General features: G+C 51.2%; 1 protein-coding gene across 1 annotated transcript in view; it reads left to right on the forward strand.

Annotated features, from left to right (window-relative positions):
* The first annotated feature begins 2,049 nt into the window (after positions 1-2,049).
* Positions 2,050-25,218, forward strand: part of Alpk3 (alpha kinase 3) — a 49,125-nt gene continuing 25,956 nt past the window's right edge. The window contains 5 exon segments of the mRNA XM_036198668.1: positions 2,050-2,192; positions 7,947-7,985; positions 11,658-11,779; positions 21,664-21,781; positions 22,358-23,633. Coding sequence (XP_036054561.1) covers positions 2,050-2,192; positions 7,947-7,985; positions 11,658-11,779; positions 21,664-21,781; positions 22,358-23,633 — 1,698 coding nt within the window.

A 25,218-nucleotide genomic window follows, 5' to 3' on the forward strand; every position in this document is an offset into this window, starting at 1 on the left:
CCTGCTGCCAAGCAGATCAGACGACCCAAGTTGATCCCCAAGCCCTTTATGGTGGAAAGACAGGAGAAAGTCCTGTAAGTTGTCCTGCTTTACAGGACTGTCTTCCAAACCACACTGCTACTGTCTTCATCTGATCAGCCTTGTCTGCTTGCAGACCATCGAGCATCTGAGCCAGGCTTGTCCACAGTTGATGTTCCTTCAGAGAAGAAGGGATGGAGAGGGTCATGGGACCCTCACTCAAGTATTCAGTTACCCCTCCCAACCGGCGGAATACAATCTGCTGTAATTGCATGTGACTTCAAGGAAGGGCTGGAATATAAAGGCAGGGAAGGACTAAGGGAGGGGACTCCCTCTACACAACCCCAGGGGTTCATCACCCATGCTGGGTGCAGTCCCAGCTGTGGTTGCTTCAAGACCACCCACACACCTGACCATGGCTCCCCAGAGTGAACTTGGGTGGAATTGTACCTTGGTTTGTCATTGGGACCTAGGGGGAGGGGAGGGATAGGCCTTTTCCTCCTCCTCCTCCTCCTTCCCTCCTTCTCCTCTTCCCCCTCCCTCCCTCCTCCTCCTCCTCCTTCTTCTTCTTCTTTTCTCTCTCTCTCTCTCTCTCTCTCTCTCTCTCTCTCTCTCTCTCTCTCTCTGTCTATGTGAGCGTGGGTGCCTGAGGAAACCAGAGGCATCCAGGTAGCTCAGAGCAGTCTGATGTGGGTGTTGGGAACTGAACACTGAACTTGGGGCCTCGGTAAGAGTAATACATACTCTTAAGCGCTGAGCCTTCTCTCCACTTCTGACCTTCATGTGATTTTATCTACATGTCCTTTGTACACTTTAGTGAACATAGCATGTGCCCATGCACACTCGCACACTAAATAAACTGTAATACTTTTTTTTTTTTTTTAGGAATATTTTGGCCGGGCGGTGGTGGCGCACACCTATAATCCCAGCACTGGGGATGCAGAGGCAGGTGGATCTCTGTGAGTTCCAGGACAGCCTCGTCTACAAAGTGAGTTCCAGGACAGCCTCCAAAGCTACAGAGAAACCTTGTCTCGAAAAACCAAAAAAAAAAGAATGTTTTGGTAAATCAGGAATGATGACACATGCTTGCCTTGAAGTCAGGGCTGAGAGAGAGAAGAAAAGACTATTTTGGTGAAGACTTTTAATTGGCACAGGTTGGGTCTGTGGTCAGGACATGACTGTAAACGATCTAGCCTGAGTCAGACTCCAGTGGGCTAAGGTCAGAGGAGGAAGGAGATAGTTGCCACACAGTGGGGAAAAGCCGTTTCCAAACAGTGGGGGCCTGAATACAACAGAGGGATTGCACTCCATCACGCCTTCTTTTCTGTAATTTAGAGCTCTCCAGCTGCAGGCGTTTTCTAAATGCAGGGATGCAGAAGGGACAGATGAATCCACTGTGGTCGCCCCCAAAAGTAAGCGCCAGGTTTAGACAGTGCTTAGCAGCTTACACTGGAAACGTTGAAGGATATAACAATCATTTTTCTAGGCGTTAGGACTTGGCCCATTCCCCCCTTCTGCCCTTAGGAAACGAAGCCTGAAGGGGTGGGTCTAAGAGGTTCTAGAAGCCTTTGTTAAGCTAATATATGGTAGATACTGGTAAGGGTTTTGGAGAGACACAGAATGTGTGCCTAGGAATCTTGGGCTCCCTTGGTGGTGTCGCTGATAGAGTTTGTCTAAGTTGGCCTAAAGACCGCTGGCCAGGTGGCGGTCAGTGGGTCCCCTTGCAGGATCTCAAGTTCTTTGCTGGGGCTTCTTCGCCTCCTTCTTTCTTTCTAAAAGCTTCTCTGAAAACTGGAAGGGAGCCGGAGGAAGGTTGTGGGGAGGCCTGGGTTCTAGGCACCCTCTCTTTCTGCCTCGGGGCGGGCATTCACAGCGTTTCTCTGCAGGCCGCCCTGGCCCTCGGGTCAGGCTGGAGGAGTCGCGCTGGTCCGGGGGAGGGACAGCAGCAGGTGACAGCAGCCTGGAGCTATAAATAGGGGCGCGCGTCAGCGTCGGGCAGGAGCCGGGGCTGGAGGCAGGGGCGGCGGTGGCATGGGGTCGCGGAGGGCCGCGGGCCGGGGCTGGGGCCTGGGTGGACGGGCAGGGGCGGGCGGCGATGGCGAGGACGACGGGCCGGTGTGGACGCCCGGCCCGGCGAGTCGCAGCTATCTGCTCAGCGTGCGGCCGGAGACTAGGTGAGTGGCCCCTGGCCCTGGGTCGCCCGGGGCTCCGCTCTGCTGTCCCTTGGGTGGTGGCCGGGTGTGGCCAGGCTCTCAGAAGCGCCCCGAAGCTATGGAGGCCTGGGGTGAGGCCCGTGCCCATGAGCTTTCTCAACCCTAAGGTCTGGGGACAGACCCTCATGCTACTCTTTTGACCCCTTGAGACCCCGTGTGCCTCAAATGTGCGGCCCAAGAGAGGAGAAAGGCGTCTCTGAGGCTGTTTTACCCGGGCCTGAAAGCTTTTCGTATCTCCCTCACCCCACACCGGGCTACTCCCAGGGCTGAATTCCACTGTTAGTGATAAGGGGATCCAGAGTGGCTGAAATTCCTCAGCTTCAAAGGAGGGGAAGCTGCCGGTGGGTGGGTGTGGGGGAGCCCGTGGAGGCGATTTAGCTTAGAGTGAGAGGCAGAGATGAGTGGGGTAACTCAGGTTCCTCCTCTGAGCCCAGGGCGTCGGCCTTCCAGCACCTTGTTGTGTCTGGTTGAGAGGAAGGGGTGCCAGGTGGCTCTGTTTGGGAAACCAGGGAGAGAGTTCTATGGCTCGAAGCTCTGAGGGAGTCAATGGCCCTGCCCAGTTTCAAGACCGGTGGGGGTTGAGATGTCACGGAAGGGGTGGGATGATGAACCCTTCATTGGCCGCCTTGGAGAGAAGGAAGTTTGAAGACTGTTTTAGGAGCTGTGTTATTCCTAGATACATGGATACACAGACAATAGGCAAGCTTTTGGAAAGACGCAGACACTCAAGAACAAGCAAGCCCATTTGCCCCTCAGACAAATTTCCTGCCCTCTGGGTGCAGCGCCGGAATGTGATAGTGTGACTCTTGGAATAGGTATTGTTTCTTAGCACAGAATTTGGCTTGTGTATTGTGTAGAAGTTGCTTCTCTGAACTCTGCAGACTTCTGCTCTCAGGAGCACAAACACACACACACACACACACACACACACACACACACACACACAGCACCAATGACATTCAGGAAAAGCCGTGGGCACTTCCTCCTGGATCTGCTGAGTCCTATTGACCTTGGAGTTGGAAAAGTTCATATGTAACCGGAACCTGTTTCTGCATAAAACTCTGCAAATGGTGTCACATGTTTGGGGCAGGGCTGAGGGCTGGTGTTAGTGACTGAGTCAGACTTAACCAGGCTCCTGGGCTGTGGGGGGTTGGGGTGGGTCTCCCTTTCCCCAGTTACTGGCTCGGTGGGACATCACAATGAAATGTGGACATTTACTGTAGTCCTTAAGGAAGCCGACTTCCTAGTGAGAGCCTCATGTCTCTCTCACTTGTCGCTGTGACTTATCTGGGCATTGCTTCTTTCTGGCTTTTGTTAATACTAGTGAACCAAGGAGAGGAGGGAGAAGGGTTTTTCTTGGAGATGTAGCAGCAGAGGAAGGGAAGAGAGGATGGTTTGAAAGCCAGGCAGAGTGGAGCGGGTTCAGGATCTGGGCTCTGAGGAGCAAAGCTGGAGGCTTGGGCATGGGGCTGCTTTCTGGCTGAGCTTGTGTTAGACGTTTTACAGTGTGCCAGGTGGAGGCCTGGAAGTTAGAAAACATGTCTGGCTTGAGTCCTTGGACCTCAATGGGGATGCTGTTAGAAGGCTGTTCTTTGTTCTTGTTGGCTATTTGAAAGCTTCAGACAGGAGCAGCGGAGAGAGGGTTTCTCGAGTCTTGGACTTGAGACAGTTTTGCCTCTGTCCTTTCTCACCTCCTGCTAACTGGCTAGAAGCCCCCCAACCCTCCCACCCACCCCCAGCCCACACCCTCATGGGTCCTGACAAGAACAGCCAGGATTGTTTGGCTCTGGATGAGACCATGGGGGAAAAAAGGAAAAGAGAGAGAGAAGAAGAAAAAGAAAAAGATTGTGAAGTGGGCTGACCTGGGGTTGGTGGAGGGGCAGTTCTCAGGACTATGGGAAGGTCTGACTGTTGCAGGAGGGAAACTGTGCTCCTCAAATGACTGCCTGTGGGGGTGGAGGGAGCTGAAGGGACAAAGAGGAGAGGGGTCGCTTGAGGACTTTTCCAGCTGTGTTCAGCTCCAGCCCAGCTGAGAGCCCTGACTAACCCTAGGTCCTGGCTGAGAGGCAAGTTCTGCCCTCATTCAGTTTGGGTCCAAAATATTCTGGGTCTGCCTTTCTGTAGATCTGCAGTGGATCTTTTTGGTTTTGTTTTTGTTTTTGAGACAGGTTTTCTCTGTGTGGCCCTGGCAGTACTGGAATTCGCTCTGTAGAGCAGGCTGGCTTTGAATTTACAGAGATCTACCTGCCTCTGCCTCCTGAGTGCTGGGATCAAAGGCGTGAGCTGATGCCACCACCTGGATCTTAAGACACCCTTCCCAAGGGCTCTGAGACAGGGCTTTCCCTGGGAGCTTTGGACAACTGCCATATGGCTGGGGTTCCAGAATCTGTATATGTTCCATACTCCTGCCTGCCCATGATCCTTGGAGAGACTTCTAGTCTCACGTCAGTTCAAGGATATTTTGCCGCTCACTGAGGTCCAACTTGGCTGTCCTATCTGGTGGATGATCTCTTTGCTCATCCAGCTGTGAGGACCTCGCCTCTCTAGGGAAGTAGTATGTGGATAGGCTACAGTACTTTAAATAATCAAAGAGTGAACAACCACGACTGACTAGCTTTTGTGTGGCACTTGGAAGTTCTCAAGTTGTTTCTAGAAGGCCCTGATCCTGGTGGGCTCATAGGAGCCGAAGGGCCGTGGCATTACTGCAGACCACTTTGAAACAACCTCTGTTGCTCTTCTTGGGTAAGGCAGGTGGTCTAGGGTGTTAGGGAAACTAAGGCATTGGGCCAGAACTTTCTAGAGGCCTTTTATGTCCCAGAATAGATGAAAAGCAGAGCGATGGGAGGCGCCCAACTTCCATGCCTGCCCTGGCTCTTCCAGGTCTATGTGCTCCTTTAGAAGGAGCACTTCGCTTTCTGGGTCCTGCATCCCTTTTCTGCAGTGGGACCATGACAAGAACTCTGAAGTCCTTTTGCTCCAACATTAGATGTCTCTGCCCTGCCCTGCCCCACCCACTACACACCCAGAAGCTCCTCTGCTAGGATAGTCGGTCAGCTAGGCCTCAAAAGATCTGCCTTTTGAGGACCAGGTACCTTTGGAGGCCTCAGATTCTTCTTGCCTGATTAACATGCACGGTAAGGGGCTGGAGAGATGGCTCAGCAGTTGAGAGAGCTTTCTCCTTTTCCAGAGAACACAGATTTGGTTCCCAAGATCTAAGCGGGGCCACTCACAACTGCCTGTCACTGTAGCTCAATGGATCTGGTGCCATCTTCTGGCCTCTAATGGCATCTGCACACATCTACACATTCTCCTCACCCCATACACATAATTAAAAATAATATAGATCAGGCTGGAGAGATGGCTCCATAGTTATGAGTGTGTGCTGCTTTCATAGGATCTGGTGTGGGTTCCCAGCACCCATGCTAGGTGGCTGAAAAGCACCTGTAACTCCAGCTCCAGGGGACCTGATGCCTCTGTCCTCATAGGGCACTTGTGAGCTCATATACATACACATGTGCAAACCATTTTAAAATAATCAAAATAAAACCTGTTAAAAACCACAAAACCTTAACAAACAAATGTGTAAGGTGTGGCTGAAAGACAATGGGGCCAAGAAACAAAACCTCACAAACAGCCCGAGAGGCATGGAGAGGACACCCTGTCTCCGCTCAGTCTCTTGCCCACGTGGAGGTGGAACCTGTCATTTTCCGTCATAAATTAGAAAGCTGGCCCAATGCCTCTCCTCCTAGGGAGGAGGTCCAGACTCAAGGGGAAATCTCTCAATTCCAAGGAGACGGACAAAGGCAGTTTGTGGTCAGGAAAGGCTAGGGTTGCCAGTACTCAGGGAGCTTCTGCCCACACACCCTCCAGAGGATTTTTAAAACTCCCAGTAAAGGCACCTTTAGAGTGTGCCCTTTTCCTGACTCTTCTGGAGCGGCAGCCTGCGGGGAGGGGGCAGGACCCCCTCCTTGAAATGTTTTCTCTTTTCTCCTCCTTTTCTCACAAAAACAGTCACGATTATCCACGGTATACCCAGCACTGCGTGAAGAGCCACAGAAGTTACAAAAAGACCTAGATTTTAAGGCTGTGCGGGCAGGGTTTAGCTGAGCAGAAGGAAGGAGAGAACTGGTAGCCTTGGAGGTGGCCATGCTTGAATGGGCTTGGCTGCCCTAGAACCTGAGTGTTGGAAGGGACTGTAAGAAGATCTTGAACCTTAACTGTTGATGTGAGTTGAGTCTGGACAAACGGGCAGTAGGTATACTGCAGTGTTTCCCACACAGTACTGTGTGAAGCCCAGTTTGGTGGTGTATGCCTGTCATCATAGCGCTTGGGAGGCTGAGGCAGGAGGATCGCTGTGAATTCAAAACCACTTCTGGCTATACAGTAAGTTTGAAGCCAGCCTGGGTTACATCAGACTTTGTCCCCCCAAAATCAACCGAATAAGCAAACGGGGTAACAAAACCAAAATCAAACCCAAACAATAGCCTGTGAGAGGATCATGGGATAAGGGGGGAGCTGTTAAGTGTGGAACTGTCAGGATAAATCAGAGCACAAGGACAGAGTGTTAGAAAAGGAGAAAGAGGTGTTGTTTGGATTTGTGGGAATAGGAGAAGGAAGAGCTCAAGATGTCAGGACTTTTTTAAAAAATAATTTTATTTAACTTTATTTTATGTGCATTGGTGTGAAGGTGTTAGATCTCCTGGAACTGAAGTAACAGACAGTTATGAGCTGCCATGGGGGTGCTGGGACTTGAACCTGGGTCCTCTGGAAGAGTAACCAGTGCTCTTAACGGCTGAGCTATGTCTCCAGCCCAAGATGACAGGTTTTGAGCTTAGGAGTTTGGAAGAATGTTGGTGGCATCCACATAACCCAGGCACAATGAAAGGGAAGGGACCAGTTATCGAGAGATGGGAATATAAGCTTCCCTGAGTGCCACTGAGCAGACTTAGGGTGCCGTAGAGAAGGGTAGAGTGAAGGGGTATGTATGGGTGGGATGGCCCTTGCCATCTCCCAAAGACTTGGGGTCTACCGGAGGAAGCGGTCAAAGTCGGCTCAACACCGAAGGGCTCCACTTGAGTGTGGGTCTGGCTCCCTAAGGGAGGATCAGGCCCTATCCTGTGCCCCAGGTCCCTGAGCAGGATGTGATGCTGGACGGAGGGAGCTGGGCAACTCTAGCTCCTGCTGAATTAACTGCTTTGTTTTCCTTCTCTTCGCTCTCCCAGCTCATTTGCCTTGCTCTTTAACCACACTTTAACACATTAATGGTGGGTCTTCTCTGAGCCACCTGTTTCTCCAAGCCTGTGGGGATTTCCAGGAATGGGGCTGCTCTCCCTCAAAGGCAAGAATTGAAGCAGCAGTTCCCCCCGGGCTGGTATGCTGTGGGCAGGGAACAGGCATAGGTCTCCCTCTGGGGAAAGAGACTTCTGTCTGACGTACACCTTTCTCTCAAAGCACAACCGCCAGGGACCTCCATCCTGCCTAACCAATTTCCTGGACTCGGCTGCATTTAACGAGGCTCTTGGTTTCAGATATATTGGTGTCCAGTGGTGCGGCCCCTCGCTGCTAACAGGAGCGGCCAACTACGACAGCTGGTTCCTTTTAATAGAAGGGCTTCTGGGCCTCAGATGGTGGCCGATTACTACTTTGTGACTGTTGTTGATTTGCCTCCTCTCCTTGCTTTTGGGCCTAATGATTCCATTTATTGTTTTTGCTTAGCTTATCAAGCAACCGGTTGTCTCACCCCAGCTCTGGAAGGTAAACAAACACACATTGCATTACGTTCTCCGACTGCTTCTGAGAGGCCTCGAGAGGCCACTGGGTGACTGCTTGCACACTAACCAGGCTGCATGGGGTGATGGGGAGGGTGTCAGAGGGTACTCACATGGGCATGGGTCTCACAGGGACCAGAGTTGATGCTTGCATGGGCTCGGGTCTCAGGAACGAAGATGTGGGAAGAGCTGCTGAGATGCCTGCCATGTTAGCCCTCTGCCTTTGGAACAGATACCACGGGGGACACAGCAGGCAGCCACCAGCCACAGGAGCCACATGTCTAGCTCTGATGCCTTTTCCATCTTCCTGTACTAGTGACCCTGCCTTTTACACTTTTCCTCTGCCATCCTGTAACTTCACCGGCTTCCTTTTCTTCCTTTGAATTTTCCTCTCCATCCACCCCTCCGTACCCTCAGAGACTCAGAACTCTGTGAGATCAAAGAAGACCACCTTACTGTCCTGCATGTCCCCTGACTCTGGAGCCAGCTCAGAGCCTGAGCAAGTCTGTGGTCAAGGCTTCCAGCTGGAAAGCCACCCTTTCTCCTGCCAGGCTGCAGACAGCTCCCTAGCTCTGGCTGAACTGACGGTTACCACCAGAATGGGACTGTTTCCTGGCTACTTCTCACCTCTTGGGTCCCATCCCAGACTGGGAAGTTTGGGGAGAGTTATCCTGCTTTTGTACACAGAGGGAGGTTTCTGACTAGCCAACTGGTTTCTGAATAATTCATCATGTCTTCAGGCATGATCAGTCAGTTCTTGGAGTGTGCTCACTCCTTAATGGGAATGAACACCAAGGAAACTGGTCTGGGAGGAAGAGTGGATAGCCCAACGGATTCAGTGATGTGTGGAAGTACCAAGAGGTACCTGGGGTCTCTGAGGGAGGGTAGCACCCCCAAGGGTAGCGTTAGGCTCCTTTGAACATCACGGAAACCAATGTTTCTGGGGTTCTTTCAAGATACATATTAGCCCATGAGATCATTAAAAAACCATGGAATTGGACGAACTTGGAACTGTCGTGGTTGAAAAGACCGTTACCAGAGTGTGTGGATCTCCTGGTTCCTTAGGTGCCTGGATAGGACACACCTGGAGTCTAACTCACAGCAGAGTGGAGGACAGGCAGAAAGCTGTGGCAGCCAGAAGCTGGGTACCAGCCAACAGAACACAACAGTATAGAGTGACTCTCCCTGGCCAGCCTGGTCTATGTAAACAGTGGCAGGCCAGCCAAACAAACCCAAAGTCCCCAGAGAAGAGGTAGGAAGACGCCTCAGCAGGCCAGGGCACTGCCTTGTCCTTCAAGTCTATGACCTGTGTCAATCTCTAGAACCCGTGTAAACGTTGAAGGGAAGAGAACTGCGAGTTGTCTTCCGAACGCCACATGTCTGCTGCAGCGTGTTGGGCCTCAAGCGCTCGTTCTCCCTCCCTCCCTCTCTCTCGTTCTCCCTCCCTCTCTCTCTCTCATTCTCTCTCCCTCTCTCTCTCTCTCTTTCCCTCTCTCTCTCTCTCTCTCCCTCCCATATTCCCCCACCCCCACTTTCTCTTTCACACATTCTGTCTCTCTCTCGTACACACAAAGTAAATACATAAAATTAATAAAATAAAGCCCCAAGTCTGCTTCAAACAACAAGCAAAAAGCAAGCTCAAGTTATGTAATGTAATGAGGATTAACAGCAGTTGGGCTATATTTGGCTTAGAACTTTCTAGAAAGTTCAAGTCAGAAATTGCTATTATATGATAGGAACAAGAAACATTTTAAAATAGGCTGCAGTGGTGCATGTCTTTAATTTCAACACTTGGGAGGCAGAGACAAGTGGATCTCTGTGAGTTTGAGGCCAGCCTAGTCTACATACTGAGTTCCAGGACAGCCAGGACCACATGGAGAGATCCTATCTTAAAAAGGAAGAAGAGGAAGAGGAGGAGGAGGAGGAAGAGGAAGAGGAGGAGGAGGAGGAGGAGGAGGAGGAGGAGGAGGAGGAGGAGGAAGAGCAAAGAAAAAAACATTTGAAACATATTCAGGGTTGTAAATCACAGCTACTTGGAAGGCTGAAACAGGTAGATCACAAGATCTAGACTACATACAACATGCTGTCCAAAAAAAAAAAAAAAGAAAAGAAAAGAAAAGAAACATTTCCGGATGTTATAGTCTAAGTGTTCAGGGAGTTGAGAGCCTCCGTCCCAAAAGGTTCTCTATTTCTGAACAACTTAAAGGAGAAAGAAAGGGGCTTATCCTACTCAACAGTTGATGTCTCAGGGAGAGGATGCTGCAGAATGCTACCGAATGCTCCTTGCAGGCCTGGTTCAGTGTTCAGGTGTCTGAGAGGGATATCCCCATCCTGGGTAGACCTTAGAGGGAGGACTCAAATGCCTGGGTGTCTGCATCCCTAGACATCTTACATGATTCAAAACACTTTCTGGGATTCAAACCTTCTCTTAGAACTCAAGTGCAGAATAATGCTTACAGAAAATCTACGTTGACCATGGAGTCTTCTCCCTGCAAAGTATGTAGGGTTATACCCTCTGGTTGCATCCCCACACACTCCTCCCACTCTGTACCTGCTAGAGAGTCATGAGCAGGTGAATATAGCTCTTGGGGTCAACTCCTTCCTCTGAGGCCCAGAGAAAGGCAACTTGAAATGATCTACCTTTCTCCATGGTTCCTTCTGCTTCTGTTGACTTTCCCCTTCACGGCCCCCACTGCTGCTCACAAGGGTGTGTGCCCAAGGAGGGGAGGAGGGCTGGGCACAGCTTGTGCACCACACAATCTGGCTATGTGGTTGAGCTTCACGCCTGGGAATGCACTGTCTTTGCGGGCCCATGAAAGGGGTTGGCACCTAGGTTTGCTTCCTGTGCCCAGGAGGGAGTGGACTGTAAGCCCCGAGGATTGTTGGTGAGTTTGGGATAGACACAATAAGCCCACAGATATGACTGAGTCCACTGCAAGGGTTCTGGCTTTTTCAGGAGTCAGTCTGTTTGTGGCTGTGTAGTCTCATACAGCTGCCAGCTTTGTTTTCGACTTCCCCACATGGTGTCCATAGAAGGAGCAGAGGAGCCACAGCTGGCTTGCTACTGCCATCCCATAGTCAACATTCATTTGATAGTCCGTAGAGCCGAGTCCCCTTAAGGGCCAAGGCGCCTGGCATTGCCAGCTCATTCTTCATCTACCGAGGCCTATGCTCACAAGTGCTGGTGCTTTTCTTCAGAATCTGAGCTCTAGGATACAGTTCCATGCCTTCAGGACCTCTGAATCCTTGAGGGTTGGCTGGCTGTGCTGTGCTAGGGTTCCATCTCCCACATACCAGCTTCCCTGGAGATGGTAATGGAGGGTGAAGCCAGCTCCCCCCATCCCTGACTAAGGATTGATGGGGATATGTAGAATGGTGGTCTGGTGTACCCAGGAGCCTAGTCTATTGCTAGCCTCTCGCCTATTGCAATGGCTCTAGGTCAAGACTGCCTTCAGCCCCTTAGTGCCCACCCCTAACTTGGCCAGGAAGCCCTGGCACTCTTGAGTGAAGACTTACTTGCTCAGGTATAACGAGGAACTTTGGTCACAGGCTGACTGGCAAACATGGTAAGGCTTACACTTGGGGCCAGGCCAGGCCAGGCCAGGCCAGAGTCTACTTTGCAGGGAGGGCTCCTCTAATGTTTTTTTGCTTTTTCTAGGAGCACCTTCTGCTCCATCATTGCTCAGCTCACAGAAGAGACCCAGCCACTATTTGAGACCACACTCAAGTCCCGGGCTGTGTCTGAAGACAGTGACGTCAGGTTCACCTGCATTGTCACAGGTAATGAAGCTGTTGATACAACCCCTGCCAGGGTTTCTGCACAAAGCAGGGTCCCAGGAGGATAGAATGGGTATGGAGGGGTGATAGATTATAGGTACTAAACTGAATGAGTTGGCTTTAGCTCCCTGACCCCCATCCCACAACTCTGTGTCTCTTCCTCTGGAAGTGTGTGTGTGTGTGTGTGTGTATGGCTTTTCTTCTTTAAAACCTGTGTTCAGGGTTGAGGATGTGACTCAGTTGGTCAGTTGGTAGAGTGCTTGCTAGCATACATGAAGCCCCAGGTTTTATCCTCATGAATCTGGCATAGTAGTTTGGGTCTGTAATCTTGTGGGGACAAGAAGTTTAAGGTCATTCTCAACTACATAATGAGTTTGAGGCCAGGGTGTGGCTGCATGAGACCCTGTCTCAAAAGATGGAAAACGAAGACAATAAGCCTCCAACTGTGCTCAGCGAAGTTCCTCCCCCTTCAAGTAGACTCTATTGATGAGTGATCTTTGACGTCAGCTCCTGAACATACCACTTAATAGTTGAGCCATTTGTGACTTGGGAGTATTTAGCCTGAGAGACAGTAAATCATAGTTATTCTGACCATAGACCCAGGAGGCAAACTGCCTGGCTTGGAATCCTTAGACTCAGTATATGGTGCTAAGCAGGTCGCTATGAGCATCATAGCGTTATGAGCCTGAGTGGGTGAATGCCTGCTTAGCCACTGGAATAGCGCTGGGCACCCAGTGTTAGGCATCAAGACTGTCCTCTTTCCACTGGTTTCCTGCTGGGTTTTAAGTAGGACACCCAGTGGTGCCCCTTAGAAGCAGGGACACTGGCTCAGGCACTGTTCCTTCTCCACACCTCCCTCCACACCACCCTGACCTGCCTCAAGGCCTACAGGACATTTGCTGTCAGCTGCACTGACCATTTCAAAGGGCCCAGACTCACATGCCTCCAAGACCCGCCCCCCTTTACTTCTTCAGTTAGTCAAGGGCGTGGGTGGCTTCCAGCTGTCACAGTCCCCCATCCTGGGTGGACGTGTTTAGCCCAGCCAGCTAGACAGCTTCTTTGGGGTTGGTTTTTCCATGGGTAGTTGTCCCATTAACCAGGACTGTCCAGCACATCTGCTAGAGGGACACCGGCTCCCTGTATCCTTTATCTTTATATGACTGGTGTGTTGCAACTGAATTCTTCCAAACCCTGTGAAGTAAGTGCTATTGTTAGCCCAGCTTTGCAGAGGACGAAGCTACAAGAGGCTAGGTGAGCCGCCCAGGTCACGAGGAGCTAGTTGCTTTTGCCTTGTGTGCTGCCCATGGCTGAGTCTCTGGCACTGCCCATGGCTGAGTCTCTGGCACTGCCCATGGCTGAGTCTCTGCGGCACTGCCCATGCCTGAGTCTCTGGCACTGCCCATGGCTGAGTCTCAGTGGCACTGCCCATGGCTGAGTCTCTGGCACTGCCCATGCCTGAGTCTCTGGGACTGCCCATGGCTGAGTCTCTGGCACTGCCCATGGCTGAGTCTCTGGCACTGCCCATGCCTGACTCTCTGGCACTGCCCATGCCTGAGTCTCTGCAGCACTGCCCATGCCTGACTCTCTGGCACTGCCTGTGCCTGAGTCTCACTCCACACTTTCTCATATGCTGCTTTATATAGAATGTAGAGTGCTTGCAGAACATGCTGAGGCTGGGCTTTCCTGTGATCCCAGCACTCTGTGGGTGGAGGCAGGGGGATCATAAGTTCAAGGTCATGATCCGTTATACAGCCAGTTTGAAGCCATCTTGGCATGCATGAAACCTATCTGAAAGAAAATTAAATTTTATTTTATTAAATTAACACATGTATGTAGTTTAAGGTTTCAAACTATACTAAAAGATATTTATCAAAATACAGCCATTTATCCCTTCCACCAATTTGTCTTCCGAGAACCTGGGATTGGAGGTATGAGCTACCATGTCTGTTTGTTGTTGCTGCTTTTTAAGACAGGGTCTCACTACGTATCTACAACTGGCCCCAAACTCTCTATACAGACCAGGTGGCTCTTGAACTCACAGAGATCCACCTGTCTCTGCCTCCCAAGTGCTGGGATTAAGGGCGTGTGCCACTGCACTCAGCAGTTTTTTGTTTGTTTGTTTGGCTTTGTCTCAAGACAAGGTCCTAATGTGTCACCTAGGCTGGCCTCAAACTGGAGATCTTCTTGCCTGAGCTTCCTGAGTGCTGGGATTACAGGTGTGCATGCACAAGGCCCAGCATTCTGTTTTTAAAGGCAGTTTCATCTTCCTTCTGAGCCCTGTACCCCTAGTCACCAGTTCCAGTGCCCTCTGGGAGGTTTCTGGCTAGTTCTCCATTTCTACCACTTCTAAACTCAGGGCTCGGCTCTCTTGAGGGTGCTGTCGTTCTGTACTTGCCTGTCTGCTTCCTGTTTACAAAGATTTTAGTTCCCATTTCTCTTCTTGCTTGTTCTCCGCGTGCGTGCGTGCGTGCGTACTTGCGCGCGCAGTCTTCTTGCTCCTTCGAATGTTCATTTGGCTACCTAAAAGCCACTGCTGCTTTGCCTGGCCAGTCCCTTTTGCTCCAAGGCCTCTCCAAGGCCTTCTCCATCACTCTAGCAGGGCTCCTGCTCCCTCCTCCACAGCAGTTACCTTGCCCACCAATGCCGTTCTCCAAGAGCGTGAGATCGGCAAGGCCAGGGTGCACAGGGGACTTGTTGGTGCCTCTCTGGAGTTGCCACAGTACTTACTTGCCACATGACCTGGCTATGGTGATGACCAGATTAGTGTCTTTTCCACTTGGCTCAACTCAGTTGCAGCTTGGGTGGGGCAGCAGTGTTGTGGGGACCTGTATGGGGAGCCTCAGGAGAAGCAGGCATGAAGGGTGTCATGGCGTCTCGGAATCAATGTGGACTTGCCAGACACCAGTTTGATGTACAGAATCATGGGATAGTTTATTGAGTGCTCCCATGGGAATAAGCCTTTCCCTCAAGCCCAATCCAAGAGCAATTAAACAAGTACTGTTATTGTTAGTGTATGTGTGTATGTGTGTGTGTGTGTGTGTGTGTGTATGTGTGTGTGTGTGTGTGTGTGTGTGTGTGTGTGTGTGTGTGTAATATGTGTTTGAGCATACATATCAAAGCACATGTGTGGAGGTCAGAGGACAGCTTTCAGGGGTCAGTTCTCTCCTTCCATCCTGGATTCCAGGGATTGAGCTCAAGTCATTAGGCTCACATAGCAAGTGTTCTAAAAACACTGAGCACAAAGGAATAATTTTAAAAATACGTGTGTGTGTGTGTGTGTGTGTGTGTGTGTGTGTGTGTGTGTGTGTGTGATAGTGCTTGTGTGGAGGTCAGAGGACAACTTGGATTTGGTTCTGTCTTTCCACCATGTGGATCCTAGGGATGGGACTCTGGTTGTCAGGCAGGATAGGGAGGACCTTTATCAATGAATCTCATGGGCCTCAGGGGCAATTTTTTTTTTTTTTTAATCCCTGCATCTCAGGATGACCAGCCCAGGCCATGGTCTTCTGCTGAGGAGCAGCTACCCACTGAGCTGGTACTGTTTTCAGGGCTCTGGGCACCTCTAATATCCACTCACTGCTGTACTTCCCCTCCACGTCCCGGCATCCATTCCCCAATCTCAGCTTTCTGTAGCAGATTAGACAGTGGTCGCCATGGTACCGTTGTATACCAGAAACAAACAAGGAGAAGATGGAGGTTGTAGGAAATGGGGAGGGGGAAATGGAGAGGGCACCAAGAAGTAGGGAGACAGGGTTAGACATTAGGTCTCCTCAGTTTGGAGGTGTTCCTGGCTGTTCAGTGACGGAGACTGGTCTCTGTGTCCCTGCCTTCTCTTGGTGGATGCCGGGGGACCACATCGGTTTCTCTTCCTCCCTGTTGGAAGCATCCCTGAGCAAGGGTAGATGGCTCAGGCCCTGACTCTAGGGCTTCACTGGGCACAGACGATGCTTTCCTCTATTTGGACCTTTGTCCTGTTGAGGAAGACTCCCCTGTTCCAAAGGGAACAGGGGACTCACTGGCCTTTCAGGGAGGGACCCCTGCAGACATGGAGAGGGAACCCAGGACCTCCAGGGTTCTTCTCACTCACAGTAGGAGAATGGGAGACAGTGGACCTGTGCTGGGCCCTGCTTCCTGGATCCTGCAGGCCCCTTTAGGCTGGAATGCTGCTGTCTAGAGACTGCTCATTTCTGCCTGGCGTGAGGGCTCCCTCCTCGACTCTCTTCAACTCTGGGGGACACTGTGTTGGAGTGTGTGTACGTATACGTGCATAGTCACTTGTTGAAGTGGAGGAAGAAAGCTTCAGAGGTCGGCCGATTGAACCAAGGGACCTAGTCTGTAGTAAGAACCACCTTTCTTTCTTTCTGTAAACTGTTTATTTTTATTTTATGTTCATTGGTGTTTTGCCTGCATGTATGTCTACGTGAGGGTTTTAGAAACCTTGGAACTGGAGTTACAGACGGTGTGAGCTGCCATGTGGGTGCTGGGAATTGAACTGGGATCCTCTGGAAGAGCAGACAGTGCTTCCAACTGCTGAGCCATCTCTCCAGACTCCAAGAACCACATTTCTAAAAAAAAGGAAAAAAAAAGCCAGGCAGTGATTGCATATATCTTTAATCCCAGCACTCAGGAGGCAGAGCTAGGTGGATTTCTGTGAGTTTGAGCCCAGCCTGGTCTACAGAGTGAGTTCCAAGACAGGTAGGGCATAGAGAACCTCTGTCTCAAGAAAAAAAAAATCTTACTTTTTGGGAAATAAGTCTAATGTGGTAACTTTTAGGAACAAAATTTTATGCATTGACCCCAGAATCCTCATTGGAGAGAATGCTAGAAAAGGAAAGTTGGCTGTGTCATGTGCCAGCCGAGTGGCCCTGGGTAGTCGCTCTCCTGGGTCCTGTGGAGCTTGTATGAAGTAGGGGTTACACCTATCACTGTATAGCAGAGCAGGATCTGAATTCAGACCCTTCTGCTCACTCTCTCTGGGACTGTTGCAGAAGTCTATTTCATGAGCCTTGCTTTCCTTTGCCTTTGCCTTTTTTTTCCTTTTCAATGTTTTTTGAGACAATGTTTCTCTGTGTAGCTCTGGCTGTCATCCTGGATCTCTGTAGCCCAGGCTGACCTCAAACTCACAAAGATCTGCCTGCCTCTGTCTCCCGAGTGCTGGGAGTAAAGGCGTGCACCACCAGCACTGGGCTCATTTTACTTTAAAAAAAAAAAAACTACTTTGAAATTTGTGTGTGTGTGTGTGTGTGTGTGTGTGTGTGTGTGTGTGTGCCAGTATATGTGTATATCACCTGTGTCCAGTGCCCAAGTGGCCTGAAGCGGACATCAGAATCCCTGGAACTGGAGTTACAGGTGGTTGTGAGCTGCCAGATGTGGGTGCTAGGACCTGAACTTCAGTTCTCTGCAAGAGTCAGTCGCAAGTGCTCTAAACCATGAGCCATCCCTCAGGCCTTATTTCCTCCTTTCCCTTCCTCCTCCTCCTCCTCCTCCTCCCTCCTCCTCCTCCTCCTCCTCCTTCTTCTTCTTCTCCTTCTTCTCCTTCTTCTCCTTCTTCTTCTCTTTCTCCTTCTCCTCCTCCTCCTCCTTTTTCTTTAATTTTTTTTTTTTTTCTGAGTCAGGGTTTCTCTGTGTAGCTTTGGTGCCTTTCCTGGAACTCACTCTGTAGCCCAGGCTGACCTTGAACTCACAGAGATCCGCCTGGCTCTGCCTCCCTAGTGCTGGGATTAAAGATGTGCTGACACCACCCAGCTCATTTTCTTTTGCTTATATTGAGGATTAGTAATTGCCTTCTCCTTAGGACCATTAGAAGGTTAGATGAGATATACATGAAAATTATTTCATTCAGCTCATCTTCTGGCACACAGTAAGTCTCCTTCAATAAATGTGAGCAACTTTTGCTCAGAGGAACCAAGTGAAATTCTGTATTTGAGCTCTCTGAAAACTCTAAATTCCCGTTTCTCCAAATCTGAGTTTCCCCGAACTGGGAATGGTTGGGATGAGGCTGTAGGTGTCCAAGTTGGGTTTCTAGACAAGCCAGCTAGCTGTGAAACAGACCACAGGTTGTGAAGGGCCAGGGGGACACTGGCTCAGGCTCCATTTTGAACTCTTCTGGCCAGAGTGCTGTCTCTCTGTGTGTATACATGCATACCTACCCAGGAGTATGTGTACAGCTGAGTGAAGGACCTAGCCCTGTCCGGCCTTTGTGTATTTATGTCATAGAGTTCGCATTTTCCAGGGGATAGCCAGCATGTTCCCCAAGTTATTTGCCTTCAAAGCCATTCCTGCTAGGAATCCCTAAATTGCCAGCTTGATCCTGGTTGTGCACAGAATCACAATCAGCTCCTGTGGGGGTGAGGCCGCAGCTGTGCAGGCCATTCTTCCTCTCTGGACTGGAGGCTGAGGATGTCCTGGGCAGTCATGAGGCAGAAGGTCTAAGGCCCCAGTGGATGAGCTCATCTCACAAGATGGTGAGAACCTCTGCATTGGCCCCGACCTCGTGTGCAGTGATGTAACCAGGGGCTTTAGCGCGCAGTGGAAACGCAGGGCTCGGTTTACAGCCAGCACAGCCCAGTTTGTTCCTGGCCGAGCCAGCTGTAGCCTGGCCTCCCTTGCTGCTGTGGGCTGTTCCCTGGCGTGCCCTTTGCCTTTCCTCACCCGCCGCCATGGCAGGCATGCCCTCCCCGCCGCCTTTTGTTCACTGTTCACTTCTTTACTTGCTCAGCTGAGTAACTGCTGGGCAGGCACTGTCTCGGGTGGAGGCGATATGGTAGTGAACAAAAGGGTCCTTCCTGCCCACTGGGGTCTGGGCTCTAGTGGGAGAGGTGGCCAAGGAACTAGGCTTTTACAGTGCTGTGATCAGTGGGAGGAAGGGAAAGCCTTCCAAAATTCTGCTTAGTCTTTGGGTCTAGATCTCTCCGAGGCTCTACCAAATCCTCAGCCAAGGAGCTCACTTCCTTCTTTGGATCCTAGGCCCTTCCTACACTGTTGATGTAATCAGCTGTAAATATTTACTTACTGTGGGTTGCATGCCAGGCACTATTCTGGGAGCTGGGGACACGGCAGAAGAACACTGATAAGCCCCCGCGGTCGTGAAGCGGTCGTGAAGCTGACATTCGGGGATGGACAGGGCGCACACCAACTAACAAGCTCAGTGTGTCATGTGGCCATGCGCGCTAGGAAGAAACGATCATAAAAAGGAAATGCGGGGCCGGGGGGGAGGGGAGGGGCTAGGGCTTCAGCCTCGAAGGGGTGTTGGGAAGGCCTCTATGAGGAGTGAACTGGGAGGCAGAGCTCCACAGGAGCTGAGGTGCATCCTCCTGTGCTGCCAGAGTGGGCCAGCAGGACTGTGAGGTTGGGGTGCAGCATACAAAGGGGAGAGAAGAAGAGATAAGGGAAGTGCAGTACTAGGGTGTAGACTGTGTGCGCCTGTGTGAGAAGGGAGCCCCTGGGGTGCTTTGAGAATGTGGGCCTGAGTCTGCTTGTTGTGTTTCCAGGGGCTGAAGAGAGGCCAGGATGGAGGCAGTCATGTCAGTGAGGAAGGTCTCCCTGGAGGGGACCAGGCTGTGACAGGAAGTGGTCAGATTCTGGATCTGTTCAAAAGGGAGAGCCTTAGGACTGTCTGACAGAGTGGACGTGAGGGGAAAAAAAGGGACAAGAATGACCCCATGCATTGGCCCGAACCACACTGGGGGGATGGATTGTGTCCACTCACTCAGCTGTGTGTGACCGGGCTTGAGACAAGAATAAGGGGTCTGTTGTTCATGCCTGTCAGCCGTTGGGCCTTCAAGTGCAGATACAAATATCAAGTTGATGATACAGGTCATGAGTTGAGGGAAGAGGGCTGGGCTGGAGATGGCCACTTCCAGGGTCCTTGCTGCTCCTTGACCAGCTAGAGCCAGTCTGGGAAGTGAGCAGTGATTTAGCAATGTGCAAATCACAGGTGACCATGGTGGATGGTTCTGGTGTAGCAAAGGGAAGAGGAGCAGGGCTGGAAGGTGTGGAGAAAGCTCTGGAAAAGATGTCTACGGGCTTGTGTGTGGCAGTGCTTGCCTTTATCCCAGCACTCAGAAGCAGAGGCAGGCAGATCTCTATGAGCTCAAGGCCAGCCTGGTCGACAGAGTTCCAGGACAGCCAGGGCTACACAAAAGACCCCACAGAGAAAGTCTTAAAAACAAAACAAACAAAACCCCAAAAGCCAACAACAAAATAAAAATAAATAAATAAGCCAATAAATAAAAGATCTCTCTTCTTTGTTCTTTTTCTTTTGAGACAGGGTAGCCTCTCATTCTGTAGCCAAGGCTAGCCTGAAACTGTAGGCGTGAACCACCATGCCAGGTTTAGAAGCAGGATTTGGAAGTATATTGACTTCCCTGACTCTGGTTAGTGTGGTTTGTGTGGTTCCTTATCTCCCACTGTAAACAAGCGTTATCCACTTCCTAGGCTGTGCTTCAGAACAGACTGCCTCACACACCCTTCAGAATTCTAGGTCCAGGTGCTGGGGAACAGCTCAGTCAAGAAAGGGCTTGTCCTCCAAGCGTGAAGACCTCCAGTGCCCACGTGAAAGCCTGGGTATAGTGGCATACACCTAGAACCTCAGCAGGGAGGCAGGGACAGCAGGATCTCAGGCGAGCTCCCAAGAGTCGACCTAAGAAAGTATGCTGGGAAGTTTTGGGTGTTGGTGCACATGTGGAAAGTAACAGGGGAAGACACAATGTTGACCTCTGCCCCCACATGCATGCACACCTATTCCCACACACATGCATGCACATACTCACACACACAAGCATGTGTATATGCATACAGCACAGACACATACACTTAAAAATAAAAATTACATGTCTAGACACAGTGATTGGATTAGATTAATTATAATTGCCTTGGTGTATATTAATGGGCCAATCAGCCGTGTCCTGGGAAGCAAGAGGCACATGACTATATAGTTAGGAGCTCTGCCACATGAGTAGTCTGGGAGTCCAAGGAAGGGACTGGTGGGTCCTTTTTTTTTTTTTTTTTTTGAGATAGAGTTTCTGTGTAATAGCTCTGGCTGTCCTGGAATTCACTTTGTAGACCAGGCTGGCCTTGACCTCACAGATCCTATCTGCCTCTCGAGTGCTAGAAATAAAAGCATGTGCCACCTGGCGACTGGTAGTTTCTTTAATTAACCTCATTACAGTGAGTGAGTGAGTCAGAGTGGTGTGTGTGTGTGTGTGTGTGTGTGTGTGTGTGTGTGTGTGTGTCAGAGAGAGAGAGAGACAGAGAGAGAGAGAGAGAATGGGCGGCTAGGCAGATCAAAAGTGAGTGGATGGATGGGTGGGTGTTTAGTTCTGCTGTCAAGAATCAGCGTAGGAACTTGGAATGAAAGGAGGGGATGCAGCCATGATGGGGTTTGGAGAGGAGACCTGTCAGGGAGAGTCCTTATTATAGGTGAAGCCCATTAGAGAAAGGAAGCATGTTATTCCCAGTTATCAGTTGCTGGAAATCCCTCACCTTTTCCTACTAGAAAGCTGAGAAGTTAGCTGATCGGTGGTGGCGCATGCCTTTAATCCCAGCATTCGGGAGGCAGAGGCAGACAGATCTCTGTGAGTTTGAGGCCAGCCTGGGCTACAAAGTGAGTTCCAGGAAAGGCTCCAAAGCTACACAGAGAAATCCTGTCTCGAAAATCCAAAAACAAAAACAAACAAACAAACAAAAAATTTCTTCCTTCTAGCAAGAGGGGAAATGCTTTCAGCTTTGACACATCCTACATTCTAAAAGTGAGCTGAGCGACAGGGATGGTGCTTCCAGAGGGCCTGGGGCACTGGTACTGTCCAGCCTCTTCCGGCAGTGAGGAAACCCTGGACCCTTTGTGGATCCCACCTTAACCTCATTCAATCTCTTGCTCCCTTGTTCAGGATACCCAGAGCCGGAGGTGACCTGGTACAAGGATGACATAGAACTGGACCGTTACTGTGGCTTGCCAAAATATGAGATCACTCACCAAGGCAACCGTCACACCCTGCAGCTGTACAGGTGAGGGAGAGGGGCCTTCCTGGCACTCTGCCCTCCTGAGGGCCCTACGTGGGATTCTGCCACCAGACATGGCGTCACCCGGGTGGAATGCCCAGGCTCTCTCTGCAGTTAGAGGGCAGGGTTCTGCGGCTGAGCTGATTGATCTACCTGGTGAACTGCACTGTCTGCCAGTGTCTGGGATCTCCTTAAGGCCAGGGTAGGCGCGCTTCTCCCAGCCACGAGCCTGTGCCACCAGAGGAGGTCCTGACCCACAGAAACCTTTCCCATGAGGTCAGCAGCCAGAAAAAGCAACAGTGTCATCATTACTGCTCTCGGGGGCTGTGTTGGTCACCTGCTTCTGAAGGGAGCTCTTCTGGGCCCCAAGTCTAATCCCTCCTGGGACAGCATGACCTTGGTCAGCTGCCACCCTCTGGCCTCAGTTTCCTCCATTGTAACTGAGGAAATTCGTGATGCCTAAGGTAGGGCAGGACGTGGATTGGGAGGGAGCACGTGGTCAATGCCAGAGGCTCTGGCTGTGGGGAGGAGGGCTCTTGTCTCCCAGGAGGGAGAGATGGCGCCTCATGCTCCTGCCTCTAGGTGCCGGGAAGAAGATGCTGCCATCTACCAGGCCTCTGCTCGGAACACCAAGGGCATCGTGTCCTGCTCAGGGGTCCTAGAGGTGGGCACTATGACCGAGTACAAGATTCACCAGCGCTGGTTCGCCAAGTTGAAGCGCAAGGCTGCAGCCAAAATGCGGGAGATTGAGCAGAGCTGGAAGCATGGGAAGGAGGCATCAGCGGAGACTGACACTCTTCGCAAGATCAGCCCTGACCGCTTCCAAAGAAAGCGCCGGCTGAGTGGGGCGGAAGCGGCAGTCCCCTCAGCCCCGGTCAGGGAAACCGAGGAAGGGTCCTCCGCAGCTTGGCAGGAAGGAGAGACTGAGTCTGTTCAGCACCCAGGTTTGGGTTTGATCAACAGTTTTGCTCCCGGAGAGGTGCCCACCAATGGGGAGCCGGCCCCAGAAAACGGGGAAGATGGAGAACATGGCTTGCTGACGTACATCTGTGAGGTCATGGAGCTGGGGCCTCAGAACACCCCTCCAAAGGAATCTGGGGCTAAGAAGAAAAGGAAAGATGAGGAATGTAAACCAGGAGGACAGAAGCCAGACTTAGAAAAGGCAGATGGAAGCCAGTGCTCTTCAGAAAATGGCATCCCCAGTACAGACGAACCCAATTCCAGTAGAAGAGAGAAACCCACCGATGTGCAGCCAGCTCAGACCCAGCCCAGAGGCAGGATAGCACGGGGGCCTGGGCCTTCTGGAATAGAAAGCTCCAGGAAGTCAGCTTCTGTTGTGGACATTCAAGATAAGGTCCAGGATGCTCCTGCCTCAGCCCCAGCCCCAGCCCCGGCCTTGGCCCCAGCCCCGGTCCCAGCCCCTATCCCAAACCTCAGCTCAGAGCAAGTATATTTCTCCCTGAAGGACATGTACATGGAGAGCACCCAGGCAGGCAGGCCCAAAGGAGAGGAGCTACCTCCACCCCCAAGTACCAGGGTATCTGGAGAAAGTCCCTCAGGGAAGGAGCCTGTCAAGGCTAGAGGTGAGAAGGTACCTATGGCCTCTGGGCAGCCCACACCTTCCATGGTCCCCCCGCCCATTAAGCCTTTGAATAGGAAGAGATTTGCTCCTCCTAAACCCAAAGTGGAGCCCACAACCACTTCTTCCTCAAGTCAGGCTCCAGAATCTGTGGCCCAGAGCTTGGGGAAAGCCCTACCTCCAGCCTCTGCCCAGATCCCAACACCCCCTGCCCGACGGAGACACAGCACCCGAGATAGCCCCTCTCAAGGACGAACAAGCTACAAGACTCCAGGAGAGGTAAGTGTGGATAGAGTGTGTGGAGGCATCTCTGGGAAACTGACCTCATGGAAACTCTTGCTGTAAGGGCTTGGCAGCCAGTGGGTGGGGGCTATTAATAGAAGGGGTTGGGGAAGGGCTGGAGTGCCAGCCAGGAGCAAGGGGGTACAGGATGGCCCTTGCTCGACCATGCTCCAGACGGGAGCGTGCAGGCAGCATAGCCTGACTATGTCTCTTTTTGTCCAAGAGAATACTGACGCTCTTAGCTGAGGGAAGAGGAGGAAGGTGTTGTTCTCTGGGGGGTGGGGGGAGAAGAAGAGGGGTCAGTGGAGAGTTTTTTTTATAGCCATGATGATGCTACAGTGCTTCAAGGGGGGGAGATGAGAATGTTCCTTAGTGTGTAGCAGTACACACGATGCTCACCAGAAGACTTAAAAAATACTGTATGTTATGATCCAAGCACTTGGGAGACTTCGGCAGGAAGATTGTGAGCCAAGGCTAGCCTGGGATGCATACATAGTAAGACCTTGTTTCAAAACAAAACGAAGTCACTCCCAGCACCCCTAACACTGAATGTCTAAGAAGTACTGGTTCATTCTGGTTTTACTTAAGTTTTGGGATGTGGCATACCTATAAACCTGGCTGGCAACCCTTAGCAAGGTGTGATCTTGGGCGAGCAATAGTCAAAATAATAATTCATAGTCATTGCAAGAACTGGGTACTTAGGAGGCATGGTGCACATATACTAAGTGTGATGGCATCTCCTGTGGTGGGAGATGGGGGAAGCTGGGAACAGGAGTCAGTCATTCTAGGGAATGGGTAGCCAAGAGGAAGACGGGTTTTGTGTGGAGGAGGGGCAGGGATACCCACCCGCCACGGGTGGAGAAAGATGGGATTCAGCAATAAGGAGCTTGAGGAGCGGGATCAAGAGGATGAGAGGTGGCCAGGGTCTCACGCTCCGGAGGCAGAGGGACAGAAGACTTACCTAGGACTAGTGTGTTCCATCTCTGGGCAGACAGGAGGAAGATGGTGTTCTCATGAGTGTAGGTGGGGTACAAGAAATGGGGCACGTTTAGACTAAGAATATATTTCTGTTGATCAGAAATTCCAGTTTTGTTGTGCTGCATCTCTCTCTCTGTTAAGTGTAAGTGAAGAAGGTTTCTGTTCTGGGCAGGAACTACATACACCAAGGCTGTTTCTCAGGGAGAGGAAGCCAGAGTCCCTGCTCTTCTGGGCTGAGGCTTTCTGTGGGAAGGCACGTTTCTCGGGCATGCGGACAGAACAGATGGTTTTCTGGAACAGTGAAAGGAAACATGAGGGACAATTGATTCAGCAGCCTAGGGCAAGGTGGGGAGGAGGGAGTTTGCTGGATAGCAGAGGCGGGCTTTCCCATGGAGAAAGAGCATTCGAGAGGGAAGACAGGCTCAGCGGTGCCTGGGATGAGGTTTTATGTCAGTGGGTGCTAAGGTTAGGCTGTGGGAAGGGAGGTCAGAGGGCTTGGGAGTGGGACAAATCTCAAAGACCTCACAGCGTGTTCTGCATTTGTTTATTGCTTTTGCCTACCTTGTTCGGGGTTCCTGGTGATGTCAGAACCTCATGGCTCCAG

The sequence above is a fragment of the Onychomys torridus genome, chromosome 1, assembly GCF_903995425.1.
Source record: "Onychomys torridus chromosome 1, mOncTor1.1, whole genome shotgun sequence".
Taxonomy (NCBI): domain Eukaryota; kingdom Metazoa; phylum Chordata; class Mammalia; order Rodentia; family Cricetidae; genus Onychomys; species Onychomys torridus.